At 37.4% G+C, this 21,030-nt stretch overlaps 1 protein-coding gene across 2 annotated transcripts; it reads left to right on the top strand.

Annotated features, from left to right (window-relative positions):
- Positions 1-516: 516 nt before the first annotated feature.
- Positions 517-19,649, top strand: ARL9 (ARF like GTPase 9). 2 transcript variants are annotated; one of them, XM_077757695.1, is made up of 4 exons: positions 517-941; positions 4,749-4,911; positions 7,596-7,771; positions 12,154-12,261. In XM_077757695.1, exons 1-4 carry the CDS (start codon positions 684-686, stop codon positions 12,190-12,192), a joined length of 636 nt encoding a protein of 211 aa, XP_077613821.1. In that variant the 5' UTR covers positions 517-683; the 3' UTR covers positions 12,193-12,261. The 2 variants fall into 2 exon arrangements, with proteins under 2 accessions (XP_077613821.1, XP_077613820.1); XM_077757694.1 differs by lacking the exon at positions 12,154-12,261 and adding an exon at positions 19,358-19,649 and having other exon boundaries at positions 524-941.
- The last annotated feature ends 1,381 nt before the right edge of the window (positions 19,650-21,030 follow it).

Below are 21,030 nucleotides of genomic sequence, written 5' to 3'. Positions count from 1 at the left end.
GAGGGAACCGTTCACGTTTCTCTATCATTAAGCATCCTGGATAACAGCCTCTGGACAAGTGTAGTTAACACGGGGCCGGGAAGATAAAAAGGTGACTTTTCAGGCTGCTAAGGACTAATTTGGAGAGGCGCGTAATCCGCTGGGACACTGGTTCCCTTTAGCGATCTCCCAAAGGGAGACCCTTGGGCCAGACTGCTCTGGGGTAGTAATACAGTAGAGGTGAGACGCGGGCATCTGGGCCGGCTTGGAAGGCTTTTCTTGAAACACAGCGCCCCATAGTGCCACCTTCCGAGGAAGTGTCTCGGTTGGGATGGGGTGGGAGGAGTCTTTTCCTACGAAGATGATCTGCCCCTCCGGTCTCCCAATTCTGGCGGCTGGTCCTCCCCACCCCCTCAGGGTTTACGGCTTCCTCTAGCTTCCCGGCCGTCTCCTTCCCCACCCCCCGCCTTGGGTTCGACGAATCTGCTGCGCGGCAACCCCGCTAGTGGGCGCGAGATGTAGGGCGGCAGCCAGCGCGCCCTGAGACTGGCCCCGACCGCACAGTGACCGCGGGTGTTGTCTACGCCGCGTGGAGCTACGTCTCCACCCTGTGTCCGCCTCCGGAGCCACAGCTGCCGGGATCTAAAACCCAGGCTCCAGCGCGCGGGCGCGCGGAAAGAGGGAAAGAAATCAGGGCGGTGGTGATGGAGAGGGGGAAGGTGAAGAAAAAGGGGAAGGAGCCGGAGAGGGAGAAAATTCGGGAAAAAGGAAAGGAGGAGAAAGAGAAAAAGGAAGTGGAGAAGGAGAAAATTAAGGGAAAGGAAAAGGAGAAGGGGAAAGAGAAAGGGAAGGAGGAGAAGAAAGAGCGGGAGACCGAGAAAGAGAAGGGACAACTTAAGGGAAAAGAAGACAAAGAAAAGAAGGAGAGCCACGCCTTGGCTAAGCCCCCGCTGGAGCCTCCGGTAAGCGGCGGTGCTCCGGACTCGCTGCCCAAGGCCATTATCGGCGGTCAGGCCTAACGCCGCCGGCTCTGTTACGTCCCAGGCGCCGACCCGCGGGAGGGAATCCGGTCTCGGAGGGCATTTATCTGTGGATGGGAGCGGGTGTGCCAAGCTTGCCGGGCCCATCACTTCCCCTTCTCCCCGTCACCTGCCTCATCCTCACTCCTACCTACACCTGCCCCTGTGTCCCACCCTTCGCGTGGTCTAGCGTTGAGGAAAGAAGAGGTTCTGGTTGGTCTTCACTGGGCCGGAACAGCCCTTCCCGGGCCCCAGCCGCCTACAGCTCGGAAACCAGCCCTGAACCCTCGCCGAGCACGGGCTCTCCAGCTTAGTACTTTGTCAGAAAGCGTAGGGTTCCTGAATTCGTGCAGGGTGTGTTTTAGGGCTAGACCTTCTCCGTGGTTACAATAAAAATTGTTTTCAGACCACCAGCGCCCAGAAGGGATGGTCACAAAATTAACAGAGGTCTCAGAAACCAGGCGCTGCAATCACAAAAAACCCCTAATACCTATGATTCTACTTACAGGAGGTACCTAGAGTAGTCAAAATACAGAGTAAAACTGATGATTACCTGGGGCTGAGGGATGGGAGAGTGGAGAGCTAGTCCCGACTACAGAGTTTCAGTTTTACAAGATTAAGGGCATTATGAATGTAGTTAATTCCACTGAATTATATGCTTAATAATGGCTAAGATGGTAAATTTTATGTGAATTTTGCCACAATTAAAAAATTGAGGGGCGGGGGCTAGGATCAAAAGAAAAAGGCACTGTTTGAATCAGCTTAATGAGCTTCCTGCTCCTGGAGTTCCTGAGGTCACAGGTGCTTTTCTGGTTCTAAACAATTTGAATTATTAACTGAGATTTGATCTCTGGTAAAACACAGACTATTATAGATCCATATATAGTTAAAGGAATGACTTTTGATAGGGAACAGAGGTGTTCAGAATCACAGTTTGTGACTGAACTCTTGGTTTACAATAATCCCAGTTTTCCTTAAAAGATTAGATAAACATGAAGGGAGCATGTATTTTAGCATTCATTTGCCACAAATAAAGTAAAATGTAAAGTATCAATGACAGCAGAATTTCTAGAAAGGATGGGCTTAGGGACAGTGATGTGGTTGGAAAGAGTAGGGAACTGTTTTAATTCACAGCACTTCATAGGATCTCAGATACCATTATTTTAATACCACTGAGAAAAAAAAGATGCTGCCAGTCAAGACACAACATACCATGAATTGTAAAATCCTCATTTCGGAGATGTTAAAATGTGGGAGGGAAAAGTACATCTTGGAATTGATGAAATACGTTGGGGTAGCCTTGAGTGTGGGGCCATATGTGGAGACTGTAAGGGAGATACAATCCACACCCTACAGCCATTTCTTGGGCCCACCTTTACTTTAAAGCATGCAATTTTAAATCATCCTATGAAGTATCTCCAGTCTATCATTCCCTCTTCCTTCCCATGACACTCCCAGAATGACACTATAACATTTAGATTCAGATGGGAGGGAACGTGGATAAAGGTAGGATATAACTCTGGAAATACCATTTGCTTTAAGAGCCATCAAGAATTAACTCCAGGCACCCTCCTACACTGTTGGTGGGAATGTAAGCTGGTGCAACCCCTCTGGAAAACAGTGTGGAGATTCCTCAAAAAATTAACAATAGAACTCCCCCATGACCCAGCAGTAGCCCTGCTAGGAATTTACCCAAGGGATACACGAGTGCTGATGCATAGGGGCACATGTACCCCAATGTTCATAGCAGCACTCTCCACAATAGCCAAAACATGGAAAGAGCCTAAGTGTCCATCAACTGATGAATAGATCAAGAAGATGTGGTATATTTATACAATGGAATACTCCATGGCAATGAGAAAGAATGAAATCTGGCCATGTGTAGCAACATGGTTGGAACTAGAGGGTAGTTATGCTGAGCGAAATAAGTCAGGCCGAGAAGGACAAATGCCATATGTTTGCACATATAGGTGGATTAGGAGGAAGTTAACGGAGGACAAGGACGATGCGGGAGAAGAAGGGGAAAATAGTTGGGGAGAGGGAGGGAGGCAAACTATGAGAGACTCTTGAATGCTGAGAACAAACTGAGGGCTGAGAGGGGTGGGGGGGAAGGGGGGTGAAGAGCATGGAGGAGGGCACTTGTTGGGATGAGCACTGGGTGTTATATGTAAACCAACTTGACAATAAGCTATTTAAGGAAAAAATACATTAAGTATCAAGGCAAAAAATAAATAAAGGTTCCCCTGAGGNAAAACAAATTAACTCCAAAAACATGTACTTGGTCTTTTTTTTTTTTAATTTTTTTAAATGTTTATTCATCTTTGAGAGAGAGAGAGAGAGAAAGAGTGTGAGCAGGGGAGGAGCGGAGAAGGAGAGAGTCACAGAATCTGAAGCAGGCTCCAGGCTCTGAGCTGTCAGCACAGAGCCCATTGCGGGCTTGAACCCACAAACTGTGTGAGATCATGACCTGAGCCAAAGTTGGTCACTCAGCTGACTGAGCCACCCAGGCACCCCAACATGTGCTTTTTCTAATTCTGGTATTCAGGAGACAGTTTTCATAAATCATGCTCTCTTTACAAGACCCTATTAGACCAGACCTTAAAACATCTTACTCTCAACATAGATCTAATTTTTTTTTAAAGAAAAATAGGAACTGAAAAAAAAAATCACTTTTTTCCAGAAACCCAGTCTAAATCTAATGTCAACATATAGTATTCGAGTACAAATATAAAAGATTATTGTTATTTCCAAACCAGTACCATTAAAGACAATTACTGTATTTTGTGCATGAGAAGCTTCTTCAGCAGGCTTTTTGGGAAATAGAATTGAATTCCTGTAAGCTATCTTGCTGTATTGTTAGTCATTTACTACTGATCACATTAAATTTTGCACCCTAAAAGCCACTTTTATGAGCACTCTGAACTTTGTCTTCATACCAGTCTGCCATGCTTGACTCTCAATCACTTGTCATAAAAGTTTCTAAGGCTGGTATGTTAGTGGAAAGTTTGTGTCAAGTTCAACAGGCTTTAACATCAGGTTTTAAAATAAATGTCCGTTTGTGATTGAAACTGGTTTAACAATTTCTATAACCTTAGCCTTTTCATTTAATCATAATACTTACATTAAAAAGTATAAGAAGGGAACTTTGCTCTAATACCTTTTAATCTAATGATCCAATTGGGAAAACAAAACAGATCAATAATAAGAGAACTTAGATGTTTACATGCCGAATGACACAGTCAGTACATGAACCATAGAGATCCCAAGATCTCAAACAGATTGAATTCTGGTGCAACCCCCAGTGGACATGAACTCAAGAAGCAAAATGAAATGTGAAAATTGATCCTGTGATCTATGGTACCTCCTATAAATCTTGATATATATAAAGTCTATATTTGATAGATTGCCCAGGAGTTGGGGGGTGGAGGGGCGTGGTGTGATTACCATAACTAATGGCTGATTATAAAATACTAACTGGTACAGTTTGTTCTAGACATATTAAATTTTTTTTAAGTAAGCTCTACACCCAGCATGGGGCTTGAACTCACGACCCCAGGACTAAAAGTCCTGTGCTCTACCAACTGTGTTCAGCCGGGTGCCTCTAGACATATTAAATTTTTTGTGAAGTTTTGTTCTGGTTTACAGTTCTACAATTATCATCAGTCCTACTACAGGCAGGCACACTGCCAGGAGCCAGGAAAACAAGGCCCTGGTCGCATGGGTTTATTGTTTTGCCTTTTGTTTTCACAGGAGAAAAATAAGCAGATCCTTGTCTTGGGCCTGGACGGAGCAGGAAAGACCAGTGTTCTCCATTCTCTAGCTTTAAACAAAGTCCAGCACAGTGTGGCACCCACCCAAGGTTTCAATGCAGTATGCATCAACACTGAAGATAGCCAAATGGAATTCCTGGAGAGTAAGCCCTCTTTTTCATTAGTAACAGGAGAGGCTCGTTGTGTTATACCTTAAGCCAGACATACTGTTAGCAACATTGCATCCTTATGAAAAGTAACACTGGGTCAGATTTTCCTACACTTTTAGAATGCATATATAGTTTAATAGTGCAGTGAACGGATGGGGGGGGAATGAACGGACAGGGGAATCAGTTTCTTTTCTTTTTATTTTCTCTTTTTTGCAGTGCTGGTATAAGAGGGCACTGAAAGGAAGACTGTAGCACCCCCTCCTATAATAGCCTCTCTCCTCTCTTACTACCTCTAAGAAACATGCAGTCTAGGTAAATAAAGTGTACTTCCTTCTCTGCAAATGCAACTACAAGCAAGCCCCAAAGCTCTTTTTGTAACCAGATGGCAGCCCAGAAGTCTCTAAAGTAATTCTGGAGCCACCGCTTCTCTAAATATTGCTGTTCCCCGAAGTTGCGTAGATTCTCTTCTCTTTATACTCTCTCCTTGGATGATTTCATCCATCCTGTTGGCCTTAAATATCATCCCTCTGCTAATGGACTCGCCAGTTTATCCATACAACCCAAACATATCCAGATACCACCTGACATTTCCACCTGGATATCTAATTGGCCTCTCAAAATTAACATGGTCAAAACTAAGTGCTTGATTCATCTCCTTATCTGTTCCTTTCCCTATAATCTACTGGTCAGTAAATGGCTCCTCACCTATCATGTTACTCAAGCCAGAAAACTAGGGGTCACCCTTAATTTCTCCTTCTGCAGCCCCACTTCCAGTCCACAAATAAAACACAATGAATTTTTCTACCTGTAAAACAAATCTTGAGTTCATCAGTTATCTCCTTTCCTACTGCACCTATTTGAATTGTAACCTCTACTGTCTCTTACTTAGATTACTGCCATCACCTTTTTGTGTTTTGCTTTCATCCAGTTACAAAGAGAAAATGTGGACCAAGAAATTGGTAAATGTGTAGGCAGATCTTTCAGTTAACAACATTATTAGGAATAGAGTTTTCAATTTTTTAAGAAGCTATAGGAAAAATAATAATTTTAACCAAATATATAGCTAAGAAAATAGTCTCAAAATATAAAAAGTAAAAAGAAAGGAAAGGAGGGAGGAAAAGAGGAAGAATCCAACCAGGGGGAGAAAGGGACATATCCTAACATTGGAGTGAGGGATTTCAACATATTGTCAATTACTAAGAGGATCAAAACTGGAAAAAATCAGCAAAGATATGCAACACTTGAACATAACAAGTTTCATCCAATGGATAATATAAGATTGTCCAATTAGACAATTTTAGCTACATCCCAAATATAAAATATATGTTCTTCTGAAAATACTCATGGAACATTTACCAAAATTGACCACTTAATGGACTATACAGCAAATCTTAACAAATTTTTCAGAGAAGGGGCATTATACAAACCATGTTCTGTGACTACATTGCAATTAAATTAGAAGTTAATAACAAAAAGATAAAAATCCCCTATATAGGTGACATGTCATAGTGTCACACACACATAAAAAGAACACCAATGTTCATTCATGCTTAAACTAAATATGTTATAACCATGTGAATAACTTAGATTACAGAACATTCTTTTAAAAAATTAATAACATGAAATACTTTAGGGAATTAGCATAACTCTATAAAAGGAAAACAAAGGAAAGGCAAATCAAGACCCTTTCCCAGTAGTACTTTAAATGTTTTTGTTAAATTCCTAAAACAGGGGTCTTCAAACTTTTTCTGTAAAGGGTTAGGCAGTTAATAATTTAGCTTTGGGCTCCACATGGTCTCTATGCAGCTACTAACCTCTGTTGTAGTATGGAAGCAGCCATAGACAATATGTGAACAAATTCACATATCTGTGTTCTGATAAAACTTTATTTGTAGATACTGAAACCAAATGTGATATAATGTTCACATTATGAAATGTTATTCTTTCTTTTTTTCCCCTAACATTTAAAAATGTAAAATCCATTCTTTGTTCATGTGGTATACAAAAATAGGCGGTGGGCCAGGTTTAAACTGTAGGCCATAGTCTGCCAACCTCTATTCTAGGAGAAAAATAAAAACTAAGTTCATTGTATATATATTATTATCATTACTAGTAAGTTTCTTCTGGGAAGAATCAGCAGAATGAAGTAATCCAAAGACATTTTTTCCCCCTCAGGCAAGTATTCCTTAATGTTCACAGGATCATATTAACTCTTAGTGAAATGTTAAGAGGAGAAATTAGTTCTGGGATTTTGACAAAGGAAAAAGATTGTGCAAGTGAGGCTGGCCAGTGAATTCAGTCCATCTAAAACTTATTTTAGAGAAAGATGTGTTTTAACCCACCACCGTTTTCTGAGTTTAACAGATAGAATGACAGTAGCCCCTGGGGTCGCTATGTTTACAGATCAGGAGGCATCCACTGTAGTAACTAATGTCTTTATGTTGATCCTTTGTGTACAAGAATGATTGAACCACTTGTGGAGGGTAAATATTCCCACCCACCGTTTCCTTAGTAACAGCTCTCCAGTCATTCTCCAAATTGGGTACACTCTAACACAGTGGTATTTTATCAAAACACCTGTCCAATGTTTGGATATTATCTAAAACTATCTTCCCTACCTCCTCAGTGGATGCTTCTACAATGTTTTTGGTATCTTCTTTCTCTGCTATTCTCTGCAGTTGGCGGCAGTGAACCTTTCCGTTCCTATTGGGAAATGTACCTGTCCAAAGGATTGCTGCTGATCTTTGTAGTAGATTCAGCAGATCACAACAGATTACCTGAAGCCAAGAAACACCTTCACCAATTAATTGGAACAAACCCAATCCTTCCTCTGGTTGTGTTTGCAAACAAACAGGTAAAAGTCTGTGCAAATATAAGTGGCATTCAATAGCTTTATTATCAATGAAAGAAATAGAAATGTCTTCTTTTAATAGCTAGATATTTAACAATGTGCTGTATATTCAGTTTAGTTTATGCTTATTAGATCTACTGGATTATAAACTCCTTGATAATAAAGACGATTATACATCTTTGTGTCCCTTAGAATACCTAGTATACTGTATATAGCAGAAATTCAACAAGTCTGTGTTGAATTTAATTTCAAGAAAAATTTATTGATGGTTGAATTGATTTCAGCAAAATATTTGAGTGTCTACCGTATATAAAGAAATAGTTTCTTTTAGATCAGTTAACATGACCTGAATTTATTTCTCACACATACATTAAAGATATTAAACTACCATGGAGAAATTGGAACCCTTGTACAGTGTCATTGGGAATGTAAAATGGTGCAGCCACTATAGAAAACAGTATGGCAGTTACTTAAAAAAATTAAAAGTAGAACTCCTATATGATCCAGCAATTCCACTTATGAGTATATACTCAAAAGAATTGAAAGCAGGAACTCAAGCAGATACTTGTACATCCATGTTCACAGCAGAATTATTCACAATAGCCAAAAGGTTGAAGAAAACCAAGTGTCCTTCTATAGATGAATGGATAAACAAAATGCAATATATACATACAATGGGATATCATTCAACATTAAAAAAGGAAATTCTGACACATTCTATTACATGGATGACACTTGAGGACATTATGCTAAGTGAAATAAGCAAGTCACAAAACGACAAACACTGTGATTCCACTTTTATGAGGTACCTAGAGTAGTCAAATTCATAGACACAGAAAGAATATTAGAGATTACCAGGGAATGGGAGGAGAGGAGAAGTTAGAGTTATTGGTTAGTGGACACAGGTTTATGTTGATGATGGTTGCCTTGGGTTGGGGGAGAGAGAAATAGGGAGTTATTGTGTTGTGGGTACAGAGTTTCAGTTTTGCAAGATGAAAATACTTCTGGAGGTGGACTGTTGCACAAAAATGTGAATGTACTGAATTGTACAATTAAAAGTAGTTAATATGGTAAATTTTGTTATGCTTATTTTACCACAATAAAATCAGTTTTAAAAAATTAAACATCTATAGCATTATAATACTAAAACCCTCTCTCAATTGCCAAGGTTGCCAATCATTAGAGAACTTAATTCTTCTACTACTTCTAAGGGCGAATGTTTATGAAAGTAAACTAAGTAATTACAAATGATGACCTAAATTAGGAGCCTATGTTACAGTCCAGTATAGAAGCTAGTTCAGAAGTTTGTTTGGTTTTTTTTGTTTTTTTTTTGAGAGAGACAGAGACAGAAAGAGAATGCATGTATCGGGGCAGAGAGAGAGAAAGAGAGAGAATGGACATTTGGTTTATTTCCAATTTTTTATTGGTATAAAAAGCGCTACAGTGACTCTTCATGCATGTGTTTCCTTGTAGATATGTATCAACATTTCTCTAGTGCATATACCTTAAGGGGAATTGCTGGGTTTTAAGATTTGTACGTACTCAGTTTTACTAGATCTTACCAAGTTTTTTTCCAAAGATACTGCACCAATTTATTCTTCCAGCAGCAGAATATGACAGTTTTTGCATCTACATTTCCTTCTCAGTACTTGGTATTGTCAAACTTTTTCATTTTTATCAATCTGATGGGGCTGAAATTTTATCCTGTTATTCTAATTTGCATTTCCTTGCTAGTGAGCTTGAACATCTTTTCAGATGTGCATTGTTTATTAGTTTTAAATTGATTTCATTCTTTGAAACTAATTTGTACATCTGTGAATTGTCTTTTAATATCTTTTCCCAAATTCCTCCTAGGGTGCTCATCTTTTCTTATTTGAGTTGTAGAAATCTTTCATATCTTTTGGGAAAATAATCCTATGTTACTTCTATGCATTACATACATCTTCAACAACCTGTTGGGTATTATTTTACTTTTCTTATGGTTCTCTTTTTTATACATAGCTTTCCATTTATTTTTTTAAACCACCACATTAAAAAATTTTATTTTAATTCCAGGATAGTCAACATACAGTGTTATATTACTTTCAGTGTATAATATAGTGATTCAGTAGCTCCATATGTTACTTACTCAGTGCTCATCAGGATAAGTATACTCTTTAATCTCCTTCACCTATTTCACCCATCCCCCACCTCCACCCCGCCACCTCCCCTCTGGTAACTGTTTGTTCTCTACAGTTAAGAGTCCAGTTTTGGGTATGTCTTTTTTTCTTTCCTTTGTTTATTTCTTCCATATCTTAAATTCCACATATGAGTGAAATCATATGATATTTTTCTTTATCTGATTGGCTTATTTCACTTAGCATTATGCTCTCTAGATCCACCCATGTTTCTGCAAATGACAAGATTTCATTCTTTTTATGGCTGAATAATATTCCATTGCATATATATGTATATATATACCATATCTTCTTATTTATATTATATATATATAAAATATATGTGGCATATGTATACACATGTGGTATGTAATATCTATGGGGTGTATATATATCACATATATTATACCACATCTTCTTTAGCCATTTATCTATTGATGGACACTTGAGTTGCTTTCATAGTTTGACAATTGTAAATAATGCTGCAGTAAACCCAGGAATGCATATATCCCTTTGAATTGGCGTTTTTATATTTGTTGGGAAATTACTCAGTAATGTGATTACTGGATCATAGGGTAGTTCTTTTTTTTTTTTTTTAAGTAAACTCTACACCCAGTGTGGGGCTCAAACTCAACCTTGAGTTCAAGAGATGTATGCTCTACTGACTGAGACAGCCAGACGTGCCAGGGTAGTTCTATTTTTATTCTTTTGAGGAACCTCCATACTATTTTCCACAGTGACTGCATCAGTTTGGATCCCCACCAGCAGTGCATGAGGGTTCCTTTTTCTCCACATCTTCACCAACACTTGTTATTTCTTGTGGTTTTGATCTTACCCATTCTGACAGGTGTGAGGTGATATTGTGGTTTTGATTTGCATTTGCCTGGTGGTGAATAGTGTTGAGCATCTCTTCATGTGTCTTTTGGCCATATGTATGTCTTCTTTGGAGAAATGTCTTTTCATGTGTTCTGCCCATTTTTAATTAGATCATTTGGTGTTTCTTTTTCTTTCTTTCTTTCTTTCTTTCTTTTTTTTTTTTTGGTGTTGAGTTGCATAAGTTCTTTATATATTTTGAATACTAACCCTTTATTAGATATGTCACTTGCAAATATCTTTTTCCATTCAGTATGTTGTCTTTTAGTTTTGTTGGTAATTTGTTTTTTTTAGTTTTTGTTTGTTTTTAGCTTTGGGATTTTTTTGTTTGTTTTTGGTCTTGGTTTTTTGTTTTGTTTTGTTTTTGCTGTGCAGAAGCTTTGTATTTTCATGTAGTCCCAATAATTTAATTTTGCTTTTGTTTCCCTTGCCTCAGCAGACATATTTAGAAAGATGTTGCTATAGCCAATGTCAGAGAAATTATCACCTGTGCTCTCTTCTAGGATTTTTATGGTTTCAGGTCTCACATTTAGATCCTTAATCCATTTTGAGTTTGTTTTTGTGTGTGGTATAAGAAAATGGTCCAATTTCATTCTTTTGCATGTTGCTGTCCAGTTTTCCCAACACCATTTGTTGAAGACACTTTTTCCCCATTGCATATTCTTGCATTTTTTTTTTTGTCTTAGATGGAGTAACCATATAATTGTGAGTTTATTTCTGGGCTTTCTAATTGTTATATTGATCTCTGTTTTTGTGCCAGTACCATACTGTTTTGATTACTGCAGTTTTGTAGTATAACTTGATATCTGGAATTGTGCTACCTCCACTTTTGTTTTTCTTTTTCAAGATGGCTTTGGCTATATGGAATCTTTTGTGGTTACATACAAATTTTAGGATTTGTTTTTTAGCTCTGTGAAAAATGCTGGTGATATATGATAGGAATTGCATTAAATGTGTAGATTGCTTGGGTAGTATAGATATTTTAACAATATTTGTTCTTCCAATATATGAGCATAGGATGTCCTTTAATTTCATTGTGTTGTCTTCAGTTTCTTTCATCAGTGTTTTATAGGTTTCAGAGTACAGGTCTTTTATGTCCTCGGTTAGGTTTATTCCCAGATATTTTATTATTTTTGGTCCAATTGTAAATAAGATTGTTTGCTTAACATCCCTTTCTGCAGCTTCATTATTAGTGTATAAGAAATGTAACAGATTTCTGTACATTGACTTTGTGTCCTACGACTTTACTGAATGCATTTATCAGGTCTAGCAGTTTTTTGGTGGAGTCTTTAGGGTTTTCTATATATAGTATCATGTTTTCTATATATAGTATCATGTCCAATTTTCTATTTGCAGATGACCAGTTTGGATGCCTTTTTTTGTTTTCCTGGATGATTGCTGTGGCTAAAACTTCCAGTACTATAGAGTGGACATTCCTGTCTTATTTCTTTTTACCCCCCCGCCAAGATTTATTTATTTATTTACCTATCTATTTATTTACTTGTTCGTTTTTTGGGGGGAGGCACAAGAAGCAGAGAGAGAGGGGGAGAAATAGATAGAGACAGAGAGACAGAGAAGTGGAGTTCACCCAAATCGGGGCTCAAGCTCACCTAACGGGGGGATCACCCAAAACAGGACACAAGCTCCTCTGAAGTGGAGCTCAAGCTCACCTGAAGCGGGACTCGAATTCACAAACAACGAGATCATGACCTGAGTCAAAGTCAGATGCTAAACTGACTGAGCCACTCAGGTGCCCCATCCTTGTCTTATTCCTGACCTTAGGGGCTCTCGGTTTTTTCCCATTGACTATGATGTTAGCTGTGGATTTTTCATACAGGATTTTTATTATGTTGAGGTATGTTCTCTCTAAAACTACTTTGTGTGTGTTGGGGAGGGGGGAGGTTATCATGAATGGTGTTGTACTTTGTCCAATGCTTTTTCTGCATCTACTGAAATGATCACATGTGTTTTTGTTATCCTTTCTCTTATTGCTGTGATGTATCACATTGATTGATTTGCAAATATTAACCACTCTTGCATCCCAGGAATAAATCCTATTTGATTATGGTGAATAATTTTTTAAATATATTGTTGAATTCAGTTTGCTAATATTTTGTTACAAATTTTTGCAACAAAATCAGAGATATTGACCTGTAGTTCTCCTATTTTGTGGTATCTTGCTCTGGTTTTGGTGTCGGGTAATGCTGGCCTCATAGAATTAATTTGGAAGTTTTTCTTCCTCTTCTATTTTCTGGAATCGTTTAAGAAAAATAGATATCAACTCTTCTTTAAATATTTGGTAGAATTCACCTGTGAAGCCTTCTAGTCCTGGACTTTGTTTGTTGGGAGTTTTTTGATTTTTGATTTGATTTCATTGCTGGAAATTGGCCTGTTCAAATATTCTTTCCTTTCTGATTCAGTTTTGGGAGATTTTATGTTTCTAGAAATTTATCCATTTCCTTAGGTTGTCCAATTTGTTGGCATATTCTTTTACAGTCATTTGTATTTCTCTGGTGTTGGTTGTTACTTTTTCTTTTCTGTTTCTGATTTTGTTTATTTGAGTGCTCTCTCTCTCTCTCTTTTATTTTTTTATTTTTTATTTTTTGATGAACCCAACTAGAGGTTTATCAATTTTGTTGATCCTTTCAAAGAACCAGCTCCTAGTTTCATTGATCTGTTCTGTTGGGTTTTTTTTTTTAGTTTCTATATCATTTATTTCTTTTCTAATCTTTATTATTTCCTTCCTTCTGCTGAGTTGGGATTTTGTTTCATCTTCTTTTTGTAGCTCCTTTAGGTATATTGTTAAGTTTTTTATCTGAGAGTTTTCTTGCTTCTTGAGGTAGGCTTGTATTACTATAAGCTTCCCTCTTAGAACCACTTTTGCTGCATCACAAAGATTTTGGACCTTGTGTTTTTGTTTTCATTTTTTTCTACGTAATTTTTGATTCCTTGGTTGACTCATTCATTGTTTAGTAGTATGTTATTTAGCCTCCTTGTATGTGGTCTTTCCAGATTTTTTCTTGTGGTTGATTTCTAGTTTCATAGTGTTGTGGTCAGAAAAGGTGCATGGTTTAAGTTCAGTCTTTTTGTATTTGTTGAGACTTGTTTTGAGGGTTGACATGTAATCTGTTCTGGAGAATGTTCCATGTGCACTTGAAAAGGATATGTATTCTGCTGCTTTAGGAAGGAAATTTTCTGAATATATCTGTTAAATCCATCTAGTATAGTGCGTCATACAAAGCCAGCGTTTCCTTGATTTCTATTTGGGTGATCTGTCCATTGATGTAAGTGGGATGTTAAAGTACCCTGATTATTATTCTATTACTACTGATTAGTTACTTTATGTTCATTATTAACTTTTTATGTATTTGGGTACTTTCATGTTGGGTGCATAAATATTTACAATTGTTATATCTTCTTGTTGGATTGTCCCCTTTATTATTATGTCATGTCCTTATTTGTCTCTTGTTAGTTTTGGGCACCTGTGTGGCTCAGTCAGTTAAGCATCCAACTTTTGATTTCGGCTCAGGTTATGATTTTGCAGTTTTTGAGTTCGAGCAGTTGGGCTCCTCATGACAATGAAGAGCATACTTGGGATTCTCTCGCATTCCCTCTCTCTCTACCCCTCCCTCATTCTCTCTCTCTTTCAAAATAAATAAACTTAATTTTTTTTATGAAGTCTACAGTGTCCAATATAAGTATTGCTACCTCAGCTTTTGTTTTTACATCCATTTGCATGATTTATATTTCTCTATCCCTTCACTTTCAGTATGCATGTGTCTCTAGATCTGAAATGAGCCTCTCTTTAAATAATTTTAAGTAGGCTCTACGTCCAATGTGGGGCTTGAACTCATGACCCTAAAATCAAGAGTCACATGCTGTACTGACTGAGCTATCCAGGCATCCCTGAAATGAGTCTCTTGTAGCCAGCACATACATGGGTCTTGTTTTTTTATCCATTACATCACTCTATGTCTTTTGATCAGAGCATTTAGTTCATTTATCTTCAAAATAATTATTGATAGGTTTGTATTTATTGCCATTTTGTTACTTGTTTTGTGTGTGGGGGAGGTTGTAGCTCTTCTCTGATCCTTCTTTTTTAAAAATTTTATTTTTTTAATGTTTTTTTTTTATTTCTGAGAGAGAGAGAGAGAGAGAGAGAGACAGTGTGAGCAGGGGAGGGTCAGAGAGAGAAGGAGCTACAGAATCGGAAGCAGCCTCCAGGCTCTGAGCTAGCTGTCAGCACAGAACCCGATGCGGGGCTCAAACCCACAAACCACAAGATCATGACCTGAGCCAAAGTTGGAGGCTTAACCGACTGAGCCACCCAGGCGCCCCTCTGATCCTTTCTTCTGTTGTACTTTTCTCTCACGGTTTGCTGGCTTTCTTTAGTGATATATTTGCATTCCTTTTTCTTTAAATTTTGCATATCTATTACTGTTTTTGATTTGTGGTTCCCATTATGTTATATATAATACCTACATATATCATTCTATAATATATTAATAGTCACTTAAGTTTGAAACCATTCTTCATTCTTCTTCCTTTCCACTCAAATAGAGTCCCCTATATCACTTCTTGTAGGACTGGTTTAATGGTCATGAACTGTATTAGCTTTTGTTTGTCTGGGAAAATCTTTATCTCTCCTTCTATTCTGAATAGTAGCCTTGCTGGATAGAATATTCTTGGCTGCATATTGTTTTCCTTTTAGCCCTTTGAATATATCATGCCACTCCCTACTGGCCTGAAAAGTTTCTGCTCAAATATCTGCTGATAGCCTTATGGGATTTCCTTGTATGTAACTATCTTCTTTTCTTTTGCTGCTTTTATTTTTTTTAATGTTTATTTTTGAGAGAGAGAGAGAGCGAGTATGCAAGCAGGGGAGGGGCGGAGAAAGAGGGAGACAGAATCCCAAGCAGGCTCCACACTGGCAGCACAGAGCCCAATGAGGGGTTCGAACCCATGAACCATTACTCGAGCTGAAATCAAGAGTCAGACACTCAACCAACTGAGTCACCCAGGTGCCTCTCTCTTCCTGCTTTTAAAATTCTCTCTTTATCACTACTTTTTGCCATATTTATTACTATATTTCTTGATGTGGACCTCCTTGGGGTGATTTCATTGAGGTATCTCTGTGCCACTGGGATCTAAATATCTGTTTTCTTGCCTAGATTAAGAAAGTTTTCAGCTATTATTTCTTTGAATAAGTTTTCTGTCCCTCTTCTCTCTGTTCTTTTGGGATCCTTATAATATGAATGTTATTACCCTTGATGGAGTCACTGAGCTCCCTACATCTGTTCTCATTTTGCATATATTTTCCTCACCTGTATAGCTTTCCACTTCTAATAATCTATTTTATCAATGCTTTCCTTTGTGATTTGTATCTCTTATCTTCATCAAATTGAACAAACAGAGCTATTTTTAAACAGAGTCAAATTTATAACTTTTATTGGGGCTTAATAATGAAAGATTTGGATATTCTAGTTAAGTTTTGGATATTAAGGCATCTTTGTTGATATTACTTCGCCAAAGTAGTCTGTGCCTTTAGATGACTCATTGGTTCAAGTTATTATATAAAGATTTTTAAAAAGTCATTTTACTATTTTTACTTTTCGAGTGATGACCTCTATTCTATTAATGCATAATTATGCAAGTATGGAATAAACTTGGGATTTATCCCTGATGTACTTTTTATTTTTAACACATGTTGACTTTTACTTTATTTATTTTTTAAGTAAACTCTATGCCCAAAGTGGGGACTCAAACTCATGACCCCAAGTTCAAGAGTTGCATGCTTTACTGACTGAGCCCTATCCCTTTTGTCCTTTTGTCATTACAAAGAGCTCCTCTTTTTATCCTACACTCTCCTCATATATATTCTTCCTCTCCAGTTCCATCAGTGAATTTATTAACTTAAGACATTGTCCACATGTTACTGGATCCATTAATATGTTTAAAAAGTCACTGCAGGGACTAAGACTAAATGAATTCTGATTTCAGACAGGCTCTATATTAGGGTGACCAACATTAGAAATGTAACCAACTCCAGCCAGATACTACCAGAAACATTTTTCTAGATATGTCTCCTGAGGCAAGGGAAACAAAAGCCAAAATAAACTATTGGGACTACACCAAAGTAAAAAGATTTTGCACAGCAAAGAATCCATCAAAAAAATGAAAAGGCAAATACTGATTGGGAAAAGATATTTGCAAGTGATATATTTGGTAAGGACTTAATATCCAAAATACATAAAAAACTTAAACAATTCAACACACACAAAAAACAAATAATCCAATGAAAACATAGGCAGGAGACATGAACAGACATTTCTCCAAAGAAGACATACAGATACCCAACAGACACATGAATATATGCTCAACATCACTCATCATCACAGAAATGCAAATTAAAATCACAGTGAGATAGAATCTCACATCTGACAGAATGGCTAGAATCAAAATCATAAGAAATAATAAGTGTTGGTGAGGGTGTGAAGAAAAAAGGACCCTTGTACACTATTGGTGGGAAAATAAATTGGTGCAAGCACTGTGGAAAACAGTAGGGCAGGTCCAGATCATCAAAAAATTAAAAACAGAAATACCATATGATCCAGTGATTCCACTACTGAGTGTTTACCTAAAGAAAACTTAAACACTTAAATGGGTGAGGGGTATTGAGTAAGGCACTTGTTATGATGAGCACTGGATGTTATATATGTGATAAAGTACTACACTGTACTCCTGAAACCAATATTACACTATATGTTAACTAACTAGAATGTAAATAAAAGTTTGAAAAATAAATAATAAGAAAGAAAACTAAAACACCAATTTGAAAAGGTATATGCATCTCTATATTGCAGCATTATTTACAATAATCAAGATATGGAAGCAACATAAGTGTCTGTCTGTAGGTAAACAGATAAAGAAGATGTAGCATATATACATATTTTGGAATATTACTCATCATAAAAAAGAATGAGATCTTTTTTTTTTTTACAAATAGTTTATTGTCAAGTTGGTTTCCATATAACACCCAGTGCTCATCCCCACAAGTGCCCTCCTCCATGACCATCTCCCCCGTCCCCCCCACACCCATCTGTCCTCAGTTTGTTCTCAGCATTCAAGAGTCTCTCATGGTTTGCCTCCCTCCCTCTCCCCATTTTTCCCCTTCTTCTCCTTCATGGTCCTCCATTAAGTTCCTCCTAATCCTCCTGTATGTGCAAACATATGGTATCTGTCCTTCTCTGCCTGACTTATTTCGCTCAGCATAACACCCTCAAGGTCCATCCATGTTGCTACACATGGCCAGATTTCATTCTTTCTCATTGCCATGTAGTATTCCATCATATAGATAAACCGCATCTTCTTGATCCATTCATCCGTTGATGGACACTTAGACTCAAAAAAGAATGAGATCTTGTCATTTGTGACAACAGGGATGACCTAGAGGGTATTAAGCAAAGTGAAATGAGTCATACAGAGAAAGACAAATGCCATGTGATTTCACATATATGCAGAATGTGGCAACAAAAGAACAAACACAAAAAGCAGAAATAGACCTATAAATACAGAGAACAAACTGATGGTTGCCAGAGGGGAGAGGAGTAAGGAGATGGGCAAAAAAGAAGGGGAATGGGAGGTATAGGCTTTCAGTTATGGAATAAATAAGTCGCAGTGATGGAAGATACAGCACAGGGAATATAATTAATGGTATTGTAATTGCATTGTATAGTGACGGATGGTAGCTACACTCGTGGTGAGCATAGAATAACACATTGAGTTGTCAAATTACTATGTTGTACATCTAAAACTAGTATAACCTTGTGGGTCAACTATACTTCAATAAAAAATTAGATAATTTATCCTATTGAATATGATTTTGGGCAAATAAAGAAATGGGGAAAAAACAAAATAAAAGATTGCAGTGCTTAGAAAACTGATTAAAATGTTAGAAAGGCTTAACTTAATTCCAAAAATTCTTTTTTGATGATAGCTCATAAATGCTGGCATAATTCTGCTACCTTTTCTTTTCTTTTTTTTTTATTAAATTTTTTAAATGTTTATTTTTTGAGAGAGAGAGACAGAGCAGGAACAGGGAAGGGGCAGAGAGAGGGAGACACAGAATATGAAGCAGGCTCCAGACTCCAAGCTGTCAGCACAGATCCCAGTGCAGGGCTCGAACTCACAAACCGTGAGATCATGACCTGAGCCTAAGTCGTACAGTTAACTGACTGAGTCACTCAGGCGACCTACCCCCCACCCCTTTTTAAAAAGTAATCTCTATACCCAGTGTGGGGTTTGAACTCATGACCCCAAGATCAAGAGTTGCATTCTCTACCAACTTAGCCAGCCAGGCACCCCATTGCTGGTATAATGCTGATTAAAATCTTGATATTCAAGCAACCCCTGGAGTGACCCCATAATAATGGGGTAGCAATGTCCTCCACATTAAAATGGAGGTGGTATCATTGAGAGCAATGAGAGTAATGAATTTTTCTATCGAAAAAGATTGCAAAATAACTAGTTTTTTCCTATCCTTTTTCTATTCGGGATGAAGGATCTTGAAGCAGCCTATCATATTACAGATATCCATGAAGCTTTGGCATTGTCTGAGGTGGGAAATGACAGGAAGATGTTCTTGTTTGGAACCCAAGTGACTGAAAATGGCTCAGAAATACCCTCTGTCATGCAAGATGCCAAAGACTTGATTGCACACCTGGCTGCAGATATGCAGTGACCAAGCCCAGGCCCACTGTTCAGCTTTCAATCTAAATGTCACCATGGAGTGCTGAGTGATAGGTTTGAAGCCAAAGGTTTCCACTGTCGAATAAAAAATCAGTCATTTCCTATTTTCTCAGTGCATGACATATATACAAAGATAATGTTAAATTGATGAAGAGCCTCTCTGTGTTTAGATTTTGAAATATTGGTAAAATACTGGTAAAATAATATATTTGGGAGGATTTGGATTTTTCATCAACAAAATTAAAGTGAACATTAGGAGCATGCAAACCATTTGTCGTTTTCAATGACATGAGATTTATAGGAAAATATTTTAATAAACTTCCTCTTTTCAGGTAAAAATCTAGGTGTCTTTCCTTAGGTAGATTAACACTGTAAGGAAAGAAGTATCAGAACAGGGCAATGAGGAAAGTAAGCACTATCAAATGTGCATAAAAATATAAATTAACAACATTCAGAAAGATTTAGGAAATGCTTCCCTTTTAGGAGCCTGATATACTAGATGATGATATACTGTGAAGAATTCACTTTAATTTTATTTTATTATTTTTTAAGTTTATTTAAACTTAAACCATACTCAGATATGGCAGAGATGTTGAGATTATCAGAACAGGAATTTAAAACAACTATGATTATGTGATTAATGTGCAAGGAGTACTAATAGATAGACAGCATACAAAATCAAATTGGCAATGTAAGCAGAGATGAAAATTTTAAGAACCAACGAGAAATCATAGAGATTAAAAAAAACAACTACTGTAACAGAAATGAAGAATGCCTTTGATGAGCTTATAAATAGACTAGACACAGCTGAGCAAAGAATCTCTTGAGCTTGAAGATATTTCAGTAGAAACCTCCAAAACCAGAAAAAGAAAAAAAAAAAGACTGAAATAAAACAGCAGAACAGAATATCCAGGGATCATAGGACAACTACAAAAGATATAAAATGCATGTCCTGGGAGTACCAGAAGGAGAAAAAAGAAACAAAAAGAAGAAATATTTGAAAAAATAATGACTGTGAGGATTTCCCCGAATTAATGTGAGACAACAAACCACAGTTACCAGAAGCTCAGAGAACACCAATCAGGATAAATGCAAAAAAACAAAACAAAACAAAACCCAACAAAACAAAACAAAAAAACAAAAAACCCCAAAACAAAAAAACCTACACATAGGCATATCATTTTTAAACTGCAGAAAATTAAAGATAAGAAAAAAATTCTGAGAAAAACCAAAGGGGAAAACCACCTTACCTATAGAGGAACAAAGATAAAAATTATGTCCGACCTCTCCTCAGAAACTATGCAAGTAAGAAGAGAGTGAAGTTCATATTTAATGTGTTGAGAGGGAAAACACACCAACCTAGAATTCTGTACTCTGTGAAATTATCCTTCTAAAATAAAGGAGAAAGCTTTCTCAGATGAATAAAAATCAAGAGAATTTGTTGCTAGTAGACCTGCCTTGCAAGAAATATTAAAAGAAGTTCTT

Source organism: Crocuta crocuta, unplaced genomic scaffold (assembly GCF_008692635.1).
Source record: "Crocuta crocuta isolate KB4526 unplaced genomic scaffold, BGI_CrCroc_1.0 scaffold282, whole genome shotgun sequence".
Classification (NCBI taxonomy): Eukaryota; Metazoa; Chordata; class Mammalia; order Carnivora; family Hyaenidae; genus Crocuta; species Crocuta crocuta.
The sequence above is the reverse complement of the archived record's forward strand: the minus strand, read 5'-3'. Positions and strand labels throughout refer to the sequence as shown.

What these genes read in the sequence shown, in the direction of transcription:
- ARL9 (XM_077757694.1), top strand. Translation starts at nt 684, where the DNA reads ATGGAGAGGGGGAAGGTGAAGAAAAAGGGGAAGGAGCCGGAGAGGGAG. An exon ending in AGCCCCCGCTGGAGCCTCCG is followed by an intron (nt 942 to 4,748) that starts GTAAGCGGCGGT and finishes TTGTTTTCACAG; the next exon opens with GAGAAAAATAAGCAGATCCT. An exon ending in CCAAATGGAATTCCTGGAGA is followed by an intron (nt 4,912 to 7,595) that starts GTAAGCCCTCTT and finishes TATTCTCTGCAG; the next exon opens with TTGGCGGCAGTGAACCTTTC.